Source organism: Canis lupus, chromosome 13 (assembly GCF_048164855.1).
Source record: "Canis lupus baileyi chromosome 13, mCanLup2.hap1, whole genome shotgun sequence".
NCBI classification, from domain to species: Eukaryota; Metazoa; Chordata; class Mammalia; order Carnivora; family Canidae; genus Canis; species Canis lupus.
This window is the reverse complement of record NC_132850.1, coordinates 57,301,034-57,323,184: the sequence shown is the minus strand read 5'-3', so window position 1 is coordinate 57,323,184 and position 22,151 is coordinate 57,301,034. Positions and strand designations below refer to the sequence as shown.

The following is a 22,151-nucleotide window of genomic DNA, read 5'->3' as shown; positions in this document are numbered from 1 at the left end:
GTTTGACTTTGGAACCATGTACATATCTTACAAGGTACCTTATACTTTACCTTTCATTTATAAAATAATTTAAATATGAAAAAAACCTAGACGTGTACCCAGTTGATGGTTTAACCTATAGAGAGGAAATATTCCAAGGGACTTTAAAGCACAGTAATTTGAGTATAAATCTCTGGTGGGGTATGTTCCCAGAACAAAAAGAACTGCAGAAAGCTTGGTGGAAGTGTTGGTGGTATTGCTCTGACTCCATTGTGGGTGTATTGTGGGATAAAGCAAATGAGCAAGTATGTGAAGTTCTTATTTAATCATTCCCGGTTTGGTTGAGTACCAGGATTCCTGGAGTGGGAGAAAGGAAATAACAGATGTTAAGATAAAAGAGCTGAAAAATAAACCCTGAATGTGATTGGAAGATATACATGTACATATATGTATGATTGTATGTGTTTATATATATATTTTTCATTGCTCTATTCACCCTGAAGGCCTAGACATAGGAACTAACTCAGTTAGTTCCTCTACTACTCAGATTCTACTCTCTCTCTCTCTCTCTCTCTCTCTCTCTATCTATAAGTAAGTTTTACAACCAATGTGGGGCTTGAACACATGATGCTAAGATCAAGAGTTGTGCTTTACTGACTGGGCCAGCCAGGGACCCCCAGATTCTACTCTTCAAATACTCTTTCCACTAAAAGGAATTGGGACTTTTGGAGAAATGGCTGATTCTAGATCTGGAGAAGGAAATGGAAAACATGAGCATAGTAGATCATGCCATACCAGATTATCCAAAACTGCTATAGTCTTGTCTAAGGGACCTAGGAGCCAAACTTGAAGAAAGTCCCATTGGCCAAAAATAGGATAACTAGAAGAAAAGGGTAATAATCATAAGATATTAATATATATCATACATACATATATACATATACACAAACATTTATGAATTCATAATGGCTACTTTTAAAACCACAACAAACTGGCCACATTGGAGGATTTCATAAGTCAACTCATTATTTTAAAAATGGAGGCACCTGGATGGCTCAGTCAGTTAAGTGTCTGCTTTCGGCTCAGGTCATGATCCCAGGGTCCTGGGATCAAGCTTCATGCTATGCAGGGAGCCTTACTCTTCTCCTTCTCCCTCTCCCTCTCCCTCTCCCTCTCCTGTTCCCCCTGCTTGTGCTCACTCTCTTTCTGTCAAATAAATCAATCTTTAAAAAATAAATAAAATTTTAAAAATAAAAATAGGTAAATAAAAGGAAAAAATCAAATATTAACCTTGCCTTTCTAATATTAACTGTACCACTGCAAACCAAATGGAAGATGAGATGACTTTTTAAAAATCATAGTAACCTAGCTAATAAAGAAGGCACAACAGCATTAGGGTATCACCTCTTTGCAAACGCTAAGAAATTAATGAATCTAGGGACCGATCATCAATGGCTACCAAAATCACAGAAGAAAAATGATCAGAATTATGTACCTCTTGATGGGAGAGCACACCACCTGGAAAGTTATGATGAGCTGAACTTTGTCTCCCCAACAGTAATGTGTTGAAGTCCTAACCCCTAGTGCCTCAGATTATGACTGTATCTGGAGATAGGTCTTCAAAGATGTAATTAAATTAAAATAAGGTCATTAGATTAGGCCCTAATCCAGTATGACTGACGTCCTTGTAGGAGGAGATTTGAACACACACACGCGCGGACAACCACATGAAGACACAGGGAGGTGATGGACCATCTACAAGCCAAGGAGAGATGCCTCAGAAATCAATTCTGCCAACACCTTGATCTTGGACTTCTAGCCTCCAGAATAGTGAGAAAAATGTATGTCTATTGTTTTAGCCACCCAGTCTGTGGTACTTTGTTATGGAAACCTTAGCAAACTAATATAGCTATCTTGCCCCCAAAACCCAACCTGACTTAGATAAGCCTCTAAATCCAACTAATAATGTAAAAGAAATAAGATGGCAGCAAAAAAAACATTAAATGACATCACGGAGATGTCAGAAAAACATATTGTGGGAAGTTTCATAGGACAAGTGGCCCAGTGTCTTCAACAAATAGCTAGAAAGAGGAGAGAGAAGAGAAGGCTGTAGGGAGGGATGCAGAAGGAAGAGGAGTGAAGAGATGAAACAGAACCTATGAATGAAAAGAAACTCAAAAGATTTATCAATCAATTGCAAGGTGTGAAACTTACTTGGATTCTGTTTCTAACTCTCAAAAATATAGTGCTTATGAGGCAACTAAAATTTTGAATGCTGAATATACAGTGAAATTGTTAAAATTTTTTGAGAAAGAATGGCATTGTGGTTATGTTAAAGAAAAAGAATTTTTAAATTTTTGAGAGTCATACCAGAGAGATATGATGTCGTGGTGGGGGGAGATTAATAAGTAGGATAGAAATGAAATTTCAAGATTGGCTATAAATTGAAAGTGTTCAAAGTTAGGTGACCGGTACCTAGGGGTCTTTAAACTATTTTGTCCATTTTCGTGTATAATATCCAAATTTCCAGAGTAACTAAAAAGAAATTGTATCGACTTTCTCCTTAGATAATGAAGGTCAAGATTCACCATCTGGAGAGATAAACTTGTCCAAAACTAAATTGAGTCAGTACTGTTAGAGTCTCCCAACTAACCTACACCTGGATTGCCGCCAAGCAGCTAAAATAAATGTTCCTCTCCTTCCTTCTCCTTGCCATTCTCTGGTATTCACACAGATAAGTAAGTGATGGCCAGAAAGCATCAGAATGAAGAGAAGCCCTGGACTTGATATGTCAGAAGTCCTGAGCTGCTGAAATTGGCAGACGTTCTTCACGAATGTCTTATATAAAATCTCCCAGAGCTCTAGCAACTCGGGAATCATATCTGACATTCCTAATAGGTGACCCTCTTTAATCCAATATGCTGCATTTCTGGTAAGATTTTGGACAGCTGCCTCCGAGGCCATGTGCACGAGTCACTTCATATAAATCACTTAAAAATACAGAATGAGAGTCAATAAACACCTCTGTGTATTTCTACATTGTGGACACACGCTCTTGGCAACAGGAACCTTTTGGAGTATGTCATTCCGCACAGGAAGACAACATGTTTGATTCAGATTGCATAACCCGTGGAACGGGAAGCCCAGCTGGCACCCATAAGGGCATCCAGCAACGTGCTGGTGACATCACTGTGGCAAGGACAGCATTTTTCATATTCTGGAGCTCGGAGAAGACAATCTGGCAAAGTCATGAAAAAGTGTTCACTTAGGGCAATGCGAAATCTTTCTTGTTTCAATTAATTCTTTACTTCAGCATAGTGGTGGAATGTTTAACGAGCCTTTGGAATAAAGTGGTTGTGTTTCCTATGAAATAAAACAATAAATCAAACCAAAACAATCACAATCTGAGGTCTGAAGCATATGGTGTGTGTAATTTTACAGAACTGCACAAGCCTTTGATGCTCTCCCTCTAGAAGAAAGTCTAAGAGTGGGCTTTTTCTACTTAAAAGAAAAATATTCTTACAGTTAGCGATCTCTTTCTGTCTTTTAAAAATAGCTCTTAAGCAATATTCTTATGTTTGAAATACACTGGCAGCTTGGGGAGACTTCTCGTGTTTTCCCAAACACTCCTTTGGGAAACAATTTCATTTTTATCCTTGAGACAGTATATGTTTCGTACTAGTGTGAATTACACAGTTTCGTTTATAAATTTAAATAATCCCGTTTACTTTGCAAATGGTTTGTGCCCATAGACACGCAGACCCCTTTAATAAATTTGTGTTTGAATTATTAATGGCATGAAACTGATCGTAGGCATTTTTGCTATTCGAGGAAGGAGAAAACTATTTAGCAAGAGTAAAAGATTCAAACAAGTACAAAAATTTGTCTTCTACATTTCATCATGAAGTTTATTGTAATTAAATAATTTCTTAGTAACCATTTTACTCCTTTACAGGTACAGCAGTAAATAAGCAATTGTTTATTCATATACGGATGGACATTAGCCTGCCATGTGTGCTTTTACATACACTGTCAGCTTTCTGTATGGTCGCCCCGGGGACCTGCTACACTGCCACACACACACACTAGGTATTCAGTCAATAAACTCTAGCTAGGACTCTAGTTGTCTAAGGACAGGATCAGCAGATAAATAGCTCTGGATCTTCGATGCTATAAATCACCTCAAATTGTCCTAATCATCCGGTTGAATATTTCTTTGGATATTTATCTTAAATAGGTTACGTTACCACCTCAATTTTCCTAGTATCCTGAAGACAGAACATGAAATAAGTAAGCATGACATATGCCTTCCAGATAAATCTCTATAAGCTCCTTTGGATATGAATTACTAAAAATTAGCTTCTTTCATAAGTCTCTTTTTCTTTTCAGTCAGTAAGAATCTCCTGGGCAACAGCTAACCTAGGGTAAATTCTATCAGCATTAAATTTTTCTCTATTAATAATTGCTCTCTCTGTATATATATTGAACATTCATTTTGTTCACTCAAATATAAATTAACCCAGAAAATGCCATGTTTTTAATCAGCTCTATGACAGCTGTTGATCTAGGATCAAGTAAGTGTTAACCTGGAGGATTAAGATTAGGTCTTTTGAAAACAAGACAGAATGTCATTTGTGCATGATTCTATAGGGGCAGGGAGAGAAGGAAGATCAATGTTTAAGAAATAAGGTCGGGGGCAGCCTGGGTGGCTCAGTGGTTAAGCACCTGCCTTCGGCCCAGGGCATGATCCTGGAGACCCGGAATCGAATCCCACATTGGGCTCCCTGCATGGAGCCTGCTTCTCCCTCTGCCCGTCTCTTCCTCTCTCTCTCTCTTTCAGGAATAAATAAATAAAATCTTGAAAGAAAGAAAGAAAGAAAGAAAGAAAGAAAGAAAGAAAGAAAGAAAGAAAGAAAGAAAGAAAGAAAGAAAGAAAGAAGAAGAAAAGAAAAGAAAAGAAAAGAAAAGAAAAGAAAAGAAAAGAAAAGAAAAGAAAAGAAAAGAAAAGAAAAGAAAAGAAGGTTGGACTTAACTAAATGAGGATATGGCTAAAGCTGACCCGTAACACCCCAATTTCCTCAGTTCCTCCTTTATGGTACTGCCTCTTCAAGATCCGTTCTTTCCGGAAGGCCCAGGTAATAATGCCTTCTAGTGCCTCTCCCTGAACATACGCACTGGAAGCCTGGGTCTCTGGTTGTGGAATAAAAGGAAACAGCAAGGGAGGGTCGAAGGGAGCATTTTCTCAGGCAGCTGGTGTCTCTGAAATCACACGACATATGTGGCTGCCTGTGTCAGCAGGAACACCCACTCCATCTATGTAGAAAGCCAATTCAGAAAAGGAAAAATACAATTAAAAACATCTTTAAAGCCCTAATGGTAATTCCTTGGCAGATTCCGACCTTAGGTATAGATGACACCATAAATTCAGAAAGATCTTTCAAAAAGAGGGGTCTTACTTTCTTGCAAATGTTCCAAAGAGAAAATAACAGGGAAAGAAGGCCTGTTCTCCCAGAAAGCAGAGATCCTGCCAAATGGTTTCTAAATGTGTTTCTTAAAAATTTCCATGTGCCATCAACGGCTTTTGAGTACTTCTGGAAACAGAAAGAGCAGAAATCAATGACACTGTGAGAAAGCAAACATTTAAGGTAACTAGCGTGCTCAGAAAATAGGTCAACCTGCTTTCCAGTCACCATATACGCTGACCAGATACAGCCCCGGTCTCCTCCCAGGCTAGATAGGCACAGCTCCATCCCTCTAGGACACTGTATGGAAAATCCTGAGGCTCTCAAGGGAAGTTTCCACATACTTCTCTACTTGAGACTCAAGTGAATAACTGTTTTCTGGGTCTATATTAGGCGACCAGACTGACTCACTGGAACCCAAACAGTCAGTAATTTGTTTCCTTCACTGTGGAATCCAGAAGACCATAATTTTACCACTTATTAGCACTATTTTTAGCCAACCAGAAGGAATCCAAAAGATGTCCACATAGTGGAAAAAGTTTTGCTCCTGGGCAAGACTGATGCTGGGTAGTCAATCTCCAGAATAACCAGCTACTTTGATCCATTGAAGTAAACATATTAATTCAGGCTGGTTATTTCACCAACATACTGAGACTTCATTGACTTGTGTGGTCATGAAGCAAAGTGGTTGCCCCGGAGTCTCCTACAGGTCCAACTCTAGTCACAAAAGGCGGGAACCCTGAAGACCAAGCAGAGCTCCGCCCCTAGCAGAGCCCTGTCCTGTCTATCCAGAGTTTTTTCTCTGGCAGAAGTGTCTAAATGACATTTGTTTGTCCCAACAGCTTTAGACAGTTACGTCAGTGAGGCTCAGCCAGTCACTTCCTAACTTAGCACTAAAGTCTGTTTTATCTTCTCAGCCCATCTCTCTGTTGTCCAGGCTGCAAGGAAAATTTGGGTCATTTTCCAAGTCACCAACAATTTTTTAAGGAAAACTCAGACATGTTTTATTATAAAAATAATATATGCTCCCAGTTTTAAAAATTCAAATAGCAAAAGGAGAGTATAATTTCTTTTAATGTATTCATGCGACACAGAGAGACAGAGGCAGAGACACAGGTGGAGGGAGAAGCAGGTTCCCATAGGGAGCCTGATGTGGGACTCGATCCCAGAACCCCAGGGTCACGTCCTGAGCCGAAGGCTGACAATCAACCACTGAGCCACCCAGGTACCCCGGGAGAGTATGAATTTAAAATCAATTCCACCTCACTCCAAACCATCTATCATGTACCGTCATAGACCCTCTTGCTGGAGATAATGACAAAGCATTTTCTTTTTTTTTTTTTAAGTTTTTTTTTTTTTAATTTTTATTTATTTATGATAGTCACAGAGAGAGAGAGAGAGAGAGAGGCAGAGACATAAGCAAAGGGAGAAACAGACTACATGCACCGGGAGCCCGACATGGGATTCGATCCCAGGTCTCCAGGATCGCGCCCTGGGCCAAAGGCAGGCGCTAAACTGCTGCTCCACCCAGGGATCCCAAGCATTTTCTTTATATATAGAAGCAAGCAAACAAAATTGACTGCAAACATGTTTTGTGTCAGGAACTCTGCTAGACATTGAAAACAAAAAAGTAAGAAACAGTTCCTTCCCTTTACTTACAGATTTACTTAGAGTCACCATGACGACACCAAGTATAATAGGTAGGAACAGCATAGTAGTGTAAGGGGAACAAAGGAGGGCATGACTGTGGCCCGCTGTTGAAGGCCAGGCAGTTATTCAGCAATGCTTTGCAGGAGAGGTAACACAAGCTGCATTATGAAGGCTGCATGGGAAATCAAAAAGAGGGCGTAGAAGCGGAGCTAGGAAAGGAACTCCTAGCCATAAGGAATCGCATAAGCAAAGGCACAGAGGAGTAAACCTTCATGATGTGCCGAGGAAGTGACTGGGAGTCTGGTGTAGCTAAAACAGGGTACTGGTTTAGGGGTGTGGTGGGAGGCAAGACTGGAATCGCAGTACAAGGGCCAGATTGTGTAGTGCTTCAAATTCCATGCTAAAGATTTTGTGCTTAATTCTGTAGGCAACAAACTGTTGTTTTTATGTTTTTAAGTAGGGAAGTGATATCATCAAATCTGTGTGTTAGAAAGGGTACCTGGCACAGTATGGGTGTAGAAAAGTGTTTGCTGAGTGGATGGAACAGAAAATGGGGAGACCGAAGGAAGGAAGACAAGTTTAGTGAATTGTAATCATCACAATGAAAGGAGCCAGAATGATAGAGGTGGGAATGCAAGATAGTTTCGAGAAAGACTCAGTGAGACTTGGCAACCAATTAAATGTGGAGGAATGGAGGAGATGTAAAAGTCAAAGGTAATTTTGATGGTCTCTTCTGAGCGGCTGGGTATTTGGTTATGTCATTGACCAAAACAGGAATATAGGAAGGAGGAGGTATTTGAGTGGGGGATAGGACATATGGATGCGGAGATGAGTTGAGAGGCAATAAATGGCCAACACCTTATTAAGTTTTTACCATGGGCCAGATGCAGTGTTAAATGCCATTTTATAAGTATCAATTCATGTAACTCTCATAAAAAGGAGTATTATAATAGTATTCCTATTTTACAGATGAGATTGCATAAGTTGGGGATCCCTGGGGGGCTCAGTGATTTGGTGCCTGCCTTTGGCCCAGGGCACTATCCTGGAGACCTGGGATCGAGTCCCACATTGGGCTCCCAGCATGGAGCCTGCTTCTCCCTCTGCCTGTGTCTCTGCCTCTCTCTCTCTCTCTCTCTCTCTCTGTCTATCGTAAATAAATAAATTAAAAAAAAAAAAGAGAGAGATTGCATAAGTTTAGAATCCAACAACTCTGAGTTCAAGAGTTCAAGTCCCAGCTCTACTGTTTGTTAACTGTTTGATCTTGGATAAATTACTTAACCAATCTAACCTCAGCTGTAAAAACACAGAAAATGATAGCTACCATATGGGATTATTATGAAAATTAGAAGTAATACATATTAAGCAACTAGTATAGTGTCTGGAAGCTCATATATGTTCATGAATGCTAGGAATTATTACCAGCTATGAGATAACCCGGTACTATGATCAGTAAGGAGTTTGGAATTTGTGTTTAAGTTATAGAGGTGACAGTAGAAATTTTAAATATCAGTATATTGATGTTAGTCGGATCACTGGATGTAAATGCTATTCCCTGGTTTGGAGACGGGTGGTAGTACACCAAGAGATGAGAATCATGGATGTGATTCTGGGAGAATACTAATGATAAAGGAGCAAAAAATAAGATTCTTCTAAAAGAAATATAGATGAAGTAAAACGAGAAGAGGAGAGACATAAAAAGCTTTAAGAGCCCAAGTGGAAAAGTGGGAGGAGGATAATGTCAACAATTGCAAATGCTTCTGGGAAGTCATACTAGAAAGTCTGAAAAGAGATGATTTGATTTAGCAGATGGAAAGGAGGTTGCTGTTGGCCGAGGTAAGAATCATCACAATGAAGTAATGGCAACACAAAGCAGAATGCAGTATATGGAGGAGGTGCAAATGAAGAAGTGGAAACAGAAGACACAGGCAATATTTCCTTAAATAGTGAGTCTCCATTACACTTTAAAATGATTTAGTTTAGGAAGCACTTTAGGAATGGTGCAGTAAGGACCTCCAAAAATATGCTCTCCAAGAAGAAATTAGAACAGTGGCAAAAACTATCAAAACTAATTTTTTTAAAACATTGGAAGTTAATAAACAAATGCCTCCAACAATCCATGAAGCATTTATTAAAGAAAAATCACCCAATCTCAGAAAGAACAATGATCTTTGGGCATTTTAAATTTAAATTGCTCTATTCTCCTGAGACAAACCAAGAAACAGACTCTTAACTATAGAAAACAAACTTATGGTTACCAGAGGGGAGGAGGATGGGGGGATGGGGGAAATAGGTGATGGGGATATCATAGTATACTTATGATGAGCACTGAGTAATGTATAAAATTGTGAATCTCTATGCTGTACACCTGAAACTAATAGACACTGTATGTTAGCTATACTTGAATTAAAATTAAAATCTTAATATAGAATAAAATAAATAAATTGCTCTATTCCCATCCTCCCTTCCCAGCCCCATGGTTGCCTTGAAAAAACCAAGAGCCTCACAACCATAGTAGCTGTGAAAACTACCAGCCTATTAGTCACTGGAGGAGAAACATGGGTTTAAAGCTCTTTGAAAAGACTCATGCTCAGAGAAATGTCACATTTGATCCATCCTGAAAATCCCTGGAAAAAACTCCATTCTTAGGGCTTGCCATTATTTGACCAGACTCTGCGTGAATAGCTCTATCTCATGAGCATTCATCATCAAATGATGATCGAAAATCATCAGCAGCAACTGTTTAATACCACAGGTGTCTGAGGGGACACCAGTTGGGGCAAAGAAGGAGCAGATTAAAAACCTTAAAATGAGAAACTGGGAAATGAGATTTCCGAAGGGGATTTTGAAAGGCTCCAACATATTCCTAGAAATCGAGAAAGCTATGAACATGTGCAGTGCTGTGCACATGCTCAGAAAAAAAAAAACTGAGAAAGTCCTAATCTCTAACCTTTGGCTAATTTTGAAAGCTCTATGCAAGCAGGAAATGAAGGCTAAGGTGGAGTTGTAAGCTGCCTGCCAGAGCATTGAAGGTATGCTTCAACACACACAAAGACCAGAAAGCATCTTGATTTGAGACCTTGTAAGAAATTTCTATCCAGGGGGCAACCCCGGTGGCGCAGCAGTTTGGTGGCGCAGCGGTTTAGCGCCACCTGCAGCCCGGAGTGTGATCCTGGAGACCCGGGATCGAGTCCCACGTTGGGCTCCCTGCATGGAGCCTGCCTCTCCCTCTGCCTGTGTCTATGCATCTCTCTCTCTCTCTCTCTCTCTCTGTATCTCTCATGAATAAATAAAATCTTTAAAAAAAAAAAAAAAAAGAGGGATCCCTGGGTGGCACAGCGGTTTGGCGCCTGCCTTTGGCCCAGGGCGCGATCCTGGAGACCGGGATGGAATCCCACGTTGGGCTCCCAGTGCATGGAGCCTGCTTCTCCCTCTGCCTGTGTCTCTGCCTCTTTCTCTCTCTCTGTGTGACTATCATAAATAAATAAAAATTTTTAAAAAAATTAAAAAAAAAAAAAGAAATTTCTATCCAGTCATTAGCCGCCACTAAGCTAACCAAGCAGAAAATTCAGGAGGCACATATGACAAAATTTAGATAATTAGTCCAGGAAAATCATTAAACAACCACCAAAATCAATAAACAGCAACACCATGCCTAGGGAGGAGAAAGAAATCTCATTTCCAGAATTGACACATTTTATTTAAACATTATTCTTTTAACAAAAAATGATGAGACAAACTGTAGTACTCCAGAGTAAGGAGAGAAAGACTGCAAGAGGGCATCCTGGGCTGGGGTATTGGATCCCAAATGGGGTGAGGAGAACACGCGTAAGGTGGAGGGGCTGGTGGTATCAGTGAGACATTGGTTATCAACAGGAAGACTGATCAAATAAGTAAATACATAAAATGGGAATCAGGTGTTTCACTGTGGGACAAGAGAGTTGCAAATATGGAATGGGAGAAAACTAGAATAAACCCCCTAATAAGCCCTGGGTAATGCTGAGAAGGTTGTGTGTCAGTGACATCTCAACACTGAGAGGAATGCCTACCACCTCAATCTTGGTTTCTAAAAACCATTTTCCACTAAAAGGAAACAGAATTCCTTCAAGAAATGGATTTTTTGCAGGGCTGGGGAACGGAAAGATGAACCCAGAACATCTTTTTGTGCTAAACAGTAAGTGCCCAAAGAATGATGGGGGCAGTCCAAAGGGCACAGAAGCAAGATTGAAAGAGCTCCCTCTGGCCAAATCTGGGACACCTTTAGCATCAAAATGAATGTTATGAATGGATTATAGCCCATTGCATAAAATAGGAAATCATGAGTCCATACTGATGTTCATTAATTAATTGAGTATTTGACATGGAATAAAGGTTTTACATAACTTGGAAATATTTTCTCACAAAATACTAACAACCAATGGGAAAAGCAATTTTGCAAAAAAGCCTGGCAGATACCACCCGAATCAAATGACCCTCGTGAACCTTGCTCATAATGGGACACGTCACACCATTGTCATTCTGTGTTATACCTGCCGAAGGTGCATGGCCTGAATCTAATCAAGAGAAAATAGAAGATAATCCCAAATTGAAGACATCTACAAAATAACTGGCTTGTGTTCTTCCAAGGTATCAGGGCTCCGTGAGAGTTGCAGGAAGATTGGGAAAGTGTTCCAGATTTAAGGAGACTAAAGAGATGAGAAAACTAAATGCAATGTGTGATTCTTAAATGGAGCTTTTTGCAAAACAGGCATTATTGGGAAGCTTGAATGGTGTCTGAGGATTGGGTAGCAGCAACACAAACATGTTAATTTTCTGACTTCCTCTGTTTTTCTCTAAAATTTTACTGGGGAATAATAATTGACATACATTCCTGCATAAATTCAAGATGTAAAGCACAATAGTTCGATTTACATATATTGTGAAAGGATTACCAAGTAGGTTTAGTTAAAATCCATCATCTCATGTGGATACAAAAAAAAAAAAAAAAAGAAAAGAAAAATTGTGAGAACTCCTAGGATTTGCTCTTTCAACAGCTTTCCCCTACATCACACAGCAGTGTTAGCTATAATCATCCTGGTGCACATGACATCCCTAGTGCTTCTTTATCTTGTGACGGGAAGCTTATAACTTTTGACTCCTTTTCCACCAATTTCTCCTCCCCTCGACTCCCGCCTCTGCTTACAAGTCTGATTTCTTTGTTTCTTTCTATGAGTTTGGTAGTTTTTGTTTTTAGATTCCACATTATCAGTGAGATCATACATTATTTGTCTTTTCTGTCTGACTTACTTCACTTAGCAGAGTGACTTCAAGACCCTTCCATGTTGTCACAAATGGTAGGATTTCCTCGTTTTTTATGGCTGAAGAATACTACACTATATATATCTCACAACTTCTTTATTCCTCCAACCACCGATGGCCATTATTTCCATGTCTTGGCTGTTGCAAATAATGCTGCTGTAAACATAGGAGAGCAGATAATCTTCCTGAGTTGGTGTTTTTGTTTTCTTTGGAAATACTCCCAGAAATGGAAGTGCTGGACCATATGGTAGTTCTATTTTTAATTTTTTGATGAACTTCCATACTCTTTTCCATAGTAGCTGTCCTAATTTACATTCCCACCAACAGTACACAAGGGTTCCTCTTCCTCCACATCCACACCAACATTTATTACCCATCGCCTTGATCATGGCCATTCTGACAGACATGAGAGGATGTCTCATTGTGGCTTTAACTTGCATTTCCCTAATGATTCGTGATGTTGAGCATTTTTTCATGTGCCTGTTGGCCATTCGTGTATCTTTGGGAAAATGTCTATTCAGATCCTTTGCACATTTTTAAATTTGATTATTATTTGTTGTCGTTTGCTATTGAGTTGTATGAATTTTATGTTTTGGGTATTAATACCTTAGCTGATACATGGTCTGCAAACAAATTTTTCCATTCTGTAGATTGTCTTTTTCACTTTGTTGATGGCTTCTTTTGTTGCATAGAAGCTTTTTAGTTGGGTATCATCCCATTTGTCTCTTGTTGCTTTTATTACTTGTGCTGACTTTCTATGACTTAAATGGTTATATTGAGATTATGTAGAATGTCCTTATTTGTAGGAATTAACACACAAGTATTTGAGGATGATGGATATAATGTCAGTTATGTACTTTCAAGCTGTTCAGGCATAAAAGCTTTTGTACTGTGTTTCTACTTTTCTGTAAGTTTGGAAGTACTTCAAAAAGAAAAAAATCTGACCCTTAAGGATCTACTTAACATAAGAATAGTAAGATTGTTATACTAAGAATATTTGATTTTGTTGTTTATCTGTGTGTGTGTGTTTGTATAACATCAAATCATTGCTGATGGCCTAGGATTTATGCTCCAATTCATTCTGCTCCTTGATCTACCACTTTTGACCTTTGTGGCTCAGTTGTAAGTTCAATATACTGTGTGTAAATCTCCATAGTTGATATGGCTATTATTTTTGTAAGATTTTTTAACTCTTTGAAATACAACTAATTTTTAGCTTTCCACTGTTCCTGGAGATTCAAGATTCAGGGACATAGGGTGTTCAGAATTTAAAAATAGAAGCTTATAAAATATCTGACTACGTGCAAGGACTTTCCTTTTCAAGTATAATTACTTCTATAATTATTTTTATTAACTTATTTCAAGTTTTTCTTCAAGTTTTTATTTAAATCCCAGTTAATATATACCATGTAATACTACTTTTGGCTGTAATACATTATTTTTTAAAGAAAATGTGGCACATTTTAATGAAATATTTCTCCTATGAATCATTAATCGAGCTACTATAAACTAGAAACAATGCTTGTTCCATACATACTACCTACTAGTTCTCTTGTCCTTTAAACTTTCCTGAAATTATTCCCAGCTATTAATCTGTGTTTATAAATAACAACACTCAGACAAACCAGACCCTAGTGGGAGGGTAAAAGAGGTGCAGAAGGGCCGCTATTGGCTAAGGGTCTGCCTTGGGCTCGGGTCATGATCCTGGGATCCTGGGATGGAGCCCTGCATTGGGCTCCCTACTCTGTGGGGAGTCTCCTCTCCTTCTCCCTCTCCCTGTGCCTCTGCCCCTCCCTCCCATCCCCTGCTCTTGCTCTATTTCAAATAAATAAAAATAATCTTAAAAAAAAAAAAAAAAAGAGGCTGCAGAAGCAAACAAGTGGAGAGGAATGGGAGGGAAAGAACGTTTACAGTAACTCAGGCCTGGTCTTCTCCCGGCCTTCCCGGCTAGCCCACCCACCACAGACTAGCTGAGTGTCACTGGGTCGGGCCAGGTCATGAGCACTGGGGATCCTCGGATCAATCAGCCACATTCTGGGCTCTTCGAGGAGCCCTGAGTTCCGAGGGCCTGAGCCCTCTGCACTAAACATTTAAGCAGATTCTAATCGTTTCTACAAAAGCAGCCAAAATACAACGTGCTATCAAAGGGGAAAAAGCGCCGCCTGACAGCAACGTGGAGTCTTCTTTCACAGAAAAGGTGAGGTCTGAAGCCTCGGCTGCGGTTTGTCAGGAGAGGAGGGGGAGGGAATTACAAGCAAAAGCAAAGTTGCAGCCAAAGGCTGGGCTTGAGCGGGCTCACAGGGGGAAGGCTGAGCGCACAATGGAGCACTGTGTGGGAGTCTGCAGGGAGGGATGGGCTGAGCTCAGGCCAGAAAGGCCCATGTGGGCAGACCGGTTAAAAAAAGAAAACAGACGAAAAACAAACAGCAGCAGCAGCCCCCCCTGCGCGCTGTGCTAAGGAATTTGGACGTGAGGCTGAAGGCCGGGGTGTCAGGGGGGGGTGGAGCCCACGGGCAGCTGCGGCCCAGCGGGGCTCTGTGCTTCTAGGGAGTGGGGGGGGGGTGTCTGACCCCCCACCCTGCACCCCACACCGCTAGCTCCCCCTTCACGGAGCTCCCTGCTCAAGGGATACCTCCTCCTCTTCAGCCCACCCCCAGGAAACAGCAAGCCCGGCACGTTCTCGCCCTTACCTGGCTTGCGGGTTCCTCGTGACACTCCCCGAATCCCCGGCCTACCCGCCTGCTGGCGGCCTGTCGTCCTGGTGGGTCAGCTCTGTGATAATAGAGACCTCGTTCCGTTCCTGCTGCGTCCCACCACCTGGCACTGCTGCCACCCAGAAAGTAAGCGCGCGGGCCTCGGATGAGCGAAGGGAATGCACACCTGCCACCAATCTTGGTCTAAAGAACCCGGGAACCCACAATGCTCAGATTCTAGGATTCTTGGCCTCAGCGGCCAAGAGGCTCTCGGCACCCAGAGGGCTCTTCAGAACGAGGGACTTCCAAATGAGATGGCAAATCCCATCCTATGATCCTGTTTTGCTTTTTCCCCCCAGGGCTGGCCCATTATAACGGGAAGGCAGGATTTAAACAGTATCCTAATTTAGGGATGTTGGAACCCTAGACAAGGATTTCAACAGGGAAAGAGAATGAAGCTTCCATCTTTCCTTTAACATATTGTTCAGACCCAGAGGCTAGAATCATGAATCTGGTGTTTTTCTGAATTCCCCTAAGCTCTCAAAATGGATAGACCATGCCCTACAGAACACTGGAGGTCTCAGTTTGAACACGCCATGCCACCTTCAGCATCTTGCATGTGTGGCTCTAAAGGACAGGAGGGTCAGTTATGATGCAGAGGTGAATCATCGACAAGGTTCCTAGATAAGTATCTCTCCTGGGAGGTAGTTTCCTGAGCTTCCCCAGCTAGACACCCACGGGGGTTGGCAGAACCTAGAAGCTTCTCAGACACGGGCTGATGGCTCGGGTCCTTAGCTTTCCCAAGCCACATGACTAAATATCACCTATGATCACAAGAGGAACAGACCATCTCAATGATCTGAAATCTAGTGGCCTTGTTTCCAGATCTTCCCAATTTGAAAACCAACCAATTTGCTCCACTTTCAGGCAACCGAAACCTTACATTATGGATATGCAAGGAAAATACAGTCGTGGTTCTATTGCCTGGCACATGGGTGATTATGAGAACACCGACCAGAGGAATTCCCAGGGAGCTGTCCTTGTCAGGCAGAGCACAGCAATGTTGCCAAGAGCGTCCAGATCACCTACGCTGCCCAAGCTGCCAGGAAAGGAGGAGGTACGATCATTTGCTTTTCTGAATCATCACAGAAAACATCAAATTACTTTAACATGAATTAGAGAATGTGATTTAGAAGTAATACGACTAGTAATCAGTTTTACAGCTCCTTTTAACTTATCAGAACATTTTGGAATTTAACAGTGATGTCATGTCCATACTGCGGGCAGGTATTATTCCTATTTTATAGCTAAATAAAACAAGAGGTTGTAGAGTTCAGTCCCTACAACTGCTGATTTCTCAAACGGGTAAACCTGGAGAAAACAGCCATCTCCTTGATTTGCAAAACCTGAGAAAGCTCTCAGTGTGTGACTCAGAGGCAAATCTATAACCCCTGTCAAAACTCGTGCATGCTGGTTAGCAGAGTAAGAGCATACCACTCCACATTCAAGAGTTTCTCATTATTGTCTATAAAATCTTGAGCAGGTTGCATAACTTCCCTATATGGGTTTTCCAGAAGTAAAATGGGGAATTAGTATTTGTATTGAATATTTAATAAAGTGATGATGAGAATCAAGTAAAGAATGTGTAAGTATATACAAATCAATAACTATTTCCTGGATTCTTTTACAAATTCCCACAGCAAAATGCACTTTGTAGTCATCCAGTATTTCAATATTGACTATGACTACATGCTGGAAAGGGAATGGGATAGCTTGGTTTAATTCAGAGATTCCTATTTCCTACATGAGAAGTCTCCTTGCTCCATCCAAGAATCGTGCCAACTCCCTAGAATATTGCTTGCCCTCTGTCACCAGAGATCTGATTCATTAGCAATTAATTATATCTATTTGAAGCAGTCTGGGAGGGAGCCATGGAAGTCCTCCTTGGTAGGTCTTGACCCCAGAGGCACTTTGTATTTTTTTAAAAAGGGAGCAGTTCAGCTGCTAACATTCCTCTGTGGTCTGATTTTTGGGCTGGGTCCAAATGAAATGATTTATTGCAATGTGTGTGGAGCAGGCTTGGGCTAGTTACTTTCCATCACTGAACTAATTTTGTGTAGGATTAGAGCAATCATAGATTAAATGATCCCAAATGCCCCCTTCTATCATTCGCCTAAACCCAACTGAGATATTTTTGTGCATTAAAAAAAAAAAAAATCTGTTAAAAGACTCTTCAGTTTGGAATCATTTCAAATTTATAGAAGAGATGCAAGAACAGTACAAAGTGAACTCTGATATTCTTCACTCAGAACAGCCAGTTCATTTGCATTAATGTTTTCTTTCTAAATGTGTGTGTACGCATGTATACACATAAACACACACATATACACACTTTTTTCCAAATTGTTTTTAATTTTTTTATTTATTTATGATAGTCACAGAGAGAGAGAGAGAGAGAGAAGCAGAGACATAGGCAGAGGGAGAAGCAGGCTCCATGCACCGGGAGCCTGATGTGGGATTCGATCCCAGGTCTCCAGGATCGTGCCCTGGGCCAAAGGCAGGCGCCAAACCGCTGCGCCACCCAGGGATCCCATCCAAATCGTTTGAGAGCAAATTGCAGACATGATTCTTCTTTACATTTCAACATTTCAGGGTGTATTCCTAAGAACAAAAATGTTCTCTCATATAACCACAATACAGTGATAATATCCAGGGAATTTAACACTGATACGATATTATTACCTATAGCTCATAATCAAATTTTATTGATTGACCCAATACTGTCCTTTGTATTTTCTCCTTATCCAGGATCCAATCTAGACTATGTATTATATTTAGTCCTCGTGTCTCTTCAGTCTCCTTCAATTTAGAATAGTTCCTCAGTCTTGGTCTTTTATAACACTGACACCTTTGAAGAGTATAGACCAGTTCCATAGAATATCTCTTAATTTAGGTTTATCTGATGTTTTCTCATGAGTAGATTCAGGCTATGTGTTTTGGCAGGAATCTTAGCTAAGCCATATCGTGTCACTCTCAACGCATCATATCAGAGGCACCTGAGGTCAGTTTAACTCCCTGATGGTTAATTGAGCACTTGCTCACATGTTTTCCCTTCCAGAGATCGACAAAATACTGTATCATCCAAAGAGACATCTCTCTTTTCATACACTCGGCTTTCTTCTAAGTTTCTAGATACATATTAGGAACTTTTTCTCTAAGTTCATTTTTCGGACCATCCCACAGGATGCTTGTGGGTGATACTTCAGTAAGTAGTCAAGCCTGCCCCGCTGTAATAGAACTCTTCATGGAAAATAACTTGAAGCAACTGTTCTTACAGGTTCCAAAGCAAATACAATGTGTGTAAAGCCTCCAACACAATGTTTTACACCAGCCACCAACGAGTGGCTGCCACGACTATACTTACCTGGGACGCCAGCACATTTTCCATTCCTATGCTGTAAGAATCCAAACCACACACAGAAAGCAGCCTCAATAGAGTGAATAGTGATTCGATGGAGTTGGGAGAGATCTGTGGGAAATCCTTCTCATTGAAGACATGTGGTTGAAAGTGGGGATATCTTATAGTCCCATTCTTGAGTTTGGACCTTATAAACCTAGGTTTGGAGCTTATTAATCACAGTGTTTCTAAAAGTGCGATTTATGTTTAACAGTGTGTATTCTTCTTGTATTCATTCGTCCTAAACAACATGCTCACAAATCCTGTACATTTCTAAACTACTTCTTCCACTGTATTTCCCCCAAATCTCTCTTTTGTAAAGTCCTATCTTCTAGTGTATGTTATTGTCCCTTCTTGATTTTTGGTTCACTTTTCCCCCCACCTAAATAATGGCCACTTAAGTGTTGTCAAGTTTACGCGTATGCCAGATACTTTTAACACCGTCCGTTCCCACCCGGTTCCTTGGCTTGCAGAGGTTCTCGCTGCCTCCTTTCATGCCGAGGCGCGCACTGGTGCATCCATCCTTCCCCTCACCGTCCATTCACTCACCTCGAGTCCAAAGGCAGTAATTCTCAAATTCTAACATGCTTATCAATCACGTAGGGATCCAGTGAAAGGGCAGGTCCCGATTCAGCTGGATCCATGTCCCTGCGGAACCCCCAGGCAAAGCGGGGTCCCGGGGCAGCACCTGGGTGGCAGCGCCCTGGAGGGCCGGACGCGGGATTGCAGTCGGAGCCCGCACAGGGGGGCCTGGGCAGGGGCCTGGGCCGGGGCAGGGGCAGGGGCAGGGGCGGCGGCTCACTCCCCGGGCGGGCTTCCCAACCAAGTGACCGTAGGACGCTTTGATCCTGGAGGGACTTGACGGATCGGCGCCGCCTGATGCCGCAGGGAGGGGGCTCCAGGCGTTTGCGTGACTCAGGGCGAAATGAGGGGTTGAAAGAAGGCGAGAGAGGGGCGGGGGTGATGCCCTGGCGCCCCGGGACCCCCGGAGCCCCCCGCCCCGCCCCCGCCCCCGGGAAAGCGCGGAGGCGCCAGGGAGGCCTGGGGCTGCGGATCCACAGCTCGCAGCGAGGCGGGCGCGCGGCCCGGGGGCGCGGGGGGCTCGCTCGGCCGGGGGCCTCCTGCCGCCATCCCGGGGCTCGGCCCTCACTGCCGCCCTCCCTGTGCCCGCCGGGGGTGCTCGCCGCCGAGGCCCGAAGAGCGCCGCCGGCACGTGGGCCGTCGGGGGCGGCGGGGCGGGGCGCGGGGCCGCCACGAGGCCGGAGCCTGGAGGTGGAGCCCGAGGGCAGGAGCCTGAAGGTGGAGCCTGAAGGTGGAGCCTGAAGCCAGAGCCCGAGGCCGGAGCCCGGAGGTGGAGCCCGAGCCCGGAGCCCAGAGATGGAGCCCGAATGTGGAGCCCAAAGCCGAGAGCCCGAAGGTGGAGCCTGAGCCCGAGCCCGAGGCCGGAGCCCGGAGGTGGAGCCCGGACGGAGGCGGAGCCCGGAGGTGGAGCCCGAGGCCGGAGCCCAGAGATGGAGCCCGGAGGTGGAGCCCGAGGCCGGAGCCCGGAGATGGAGCCCGGAGGTGGAGGCCGGAGGTGGAGGCCGGAGGCGGAGCCCGGACGGAGGCTGAGCCCGGGGCCGTCTGGCGGGGGAAGCCCCTCCCCGCCGGGCCTCTGTCTCCAGCCGTTCAAGCTGCTCATTTACAGGCTTCGCTCCCAGAGCTCCGCCCGCGGCTGCGCGGAGGCGGGTGGGTGGGAGAGGCCCGGCGGGGGTGGGGGAGGCGCTGGGGCAGGCCAAGCCCACCACCCACGCGTGCACACACCCACGCGTGCGCGCACACACACGCACGCACACGCATGCACACGCCTGCACGCTCGTTCCCGGCCCAGGACAGGACTGGCACGGAGGAGGCCAGGCCCAGCACACGCGCACACACGCACGCACAGCCCCCGGCCCGGGACAGGAGGACAGGACGGGAGGACGGGGCTGTGGGTGAGAGGGTCCGTGAGGGCTGCGCGGCCACAGGAGCGCCCGACCCCGCGGGGAGCTCCCGGACCGCCCCCCCCCACGGGCGCCGCCTGTGGCCTTCCGCGGCGGGTCTCCGCCAAGCCCGAGGTCAGCGGCGAGGCCCCGCAGCCCCGCAGCCCCGCAGCCCCGCACCCCGCGGGGAGAGCACCGCGTCCGGCCGGCCGGCAGGAGGCGCTGTGCCGCGGCCGTCCGCACCCCCGGGGGCCCCGTCCCCCTGGAGCAGCGGTTAGGGCCCCCGCTCCACGGCCGGGATAACCCCCCGAGGCCAGAGAGGTCGAGGAATTCGTCCGGGGTCACACAGCTGGCAGGCAGCCCGAGGCGGGACTCGAACCCAGGCAGGCGCCCCAAGACCCGGCCCGCGTCTGGGGCGCGGCCACGCTAACCGGCGGCGTCTCCAGCAGGGCCCCCGGGGCGCGGGGTGATGGCGCGCTCACGTGGTCGTGGGGGAGCACGGAGGTCAGCGGGACCCCAAGAGGTCACTTTGCTGAGTGGTCGGCGGCAGTCGGCCCCCAAGTAGAAGCAGCGTTTTGTCACTTCCCCGAACCTTCACCTGCTCGCTGGAAACCAGGTCCTAACACCTGACGCTGGAGCCTGTGGTGAGCACCCTACCCTCCCTTCCGGCCACCAGGGGCGCCCCTCTGTCTTCCACCGGTGGGGGGGTCCCCAGGTAGCTGGCTCGGGCCCAGATGCCATCGGGGTGCTTTGTCGTAACTCTGCGCCCCCTTCCACACCTGCGCCCTCAGCTCGGACTTTTTCCACCAATATCCTGTGCACTTGGACGGTGCCCAGCACCCGGGATTTGTTGGATGCACGAGTGGATGGATAAGGATTAAAGGAGGTGATGTTTCAACCAAGCTTTAAAAAATATCTTCACAGCAACTTCCACAATTGGGGTTTGATCCGCGTACCTGGGTGCCAAGGCCTAACCAAGTTAGACACATAAAGTAACCATCACGGTACCTGCCTCACTCAGGTGTCAAAACTGGGTCAAAACTGTCCCGGCACCAGGGAGTGAAAAAAGCAACGTGGGGTGTATGTGTGTTTAAATTCTTTATCAATGGCATGATTTTGAAGCTGCTTGAGGGAATATGGAAAACGCTTTTGAAATTTTCATTTAACCCAGAAAGGAGTTTGAAATACCTAATGTTACTTCCCCCTACAGTCCTAATTATGACAACATAATTCAGTATGGTATTATGTATGTTACAAAGTTCTACTTAAAACCTTTTTACCCCGAGACTATAGATATATGATCTCATCCTTTACATAGCAAATATTATATAATGCCCTTTACTTTCCTAAAATAAAATTCATAAATAACCTCCTTACACACGTAATTCAAACAAACCAATATAATGCCCTACATGTACTATTTAAAAAATAACATTAAAATGTATTTTAACAGGGAGACATTGAAACACCAGAAATAAAATGAAGCAGGCAGAGGCTTGCATCTATATATAGTCTCCATGAATGCTACTTATAAATGAAGACAGATAAAGGGATGACTTAAATTCTAGTACAGTAGCTGTTGTTAATGTTGCCTTCCAAATTTATGTTAATTCCTGTAAAAATTCTGAATCTTACAAAGTACAATCTTCCTTCG

General features: G+C 43.9%; 1 protein-coding gene and 1 long non-coding RNA gene across 5 annotated transcripts in view; both read left to right on the top strand.

The window, feature by feature from the left end:
- SPMIP2 (sperm microtubule inner protein 2) overlaps positions 1–22,151 on the top strand; it is a 125,323-nt gene that overhangs the window by 70,156 nt on the left and 33,016 nt on the right. For 3 of the 4 annotated variants that reach the window (XR_012006211.1, XM_072773787.1, XM_072773786.1), the window contains exon 4: positions 16,007–16,196. Coding sequence is in view for 3 of the 4 variants with exons in the window: in XM_072773787.1 (XP_072629888.1) it covers positions 16,007–16,196 (190 nt within the window). In the remaining variant the exon portion in view is untranslated. Of the gene's footprint in view, positions 1–16,006; positions 16,197–18,416; positions 18,714–22,151 lie in introns of those variants that run through there. The other variant, XM_072773788.1, reaches the window with a different exon arrangement.
- Positions 20,676–21,854, top strand: LOC140602255 (uncharacterized). Its single transcript, XR_012005226.1, has 2 exons — positions 20,676–21,141; positions 21,289–21,854. It is a non-coding gene; the product is annotated as an uncharacterized lncRNA (long non-coding RNA).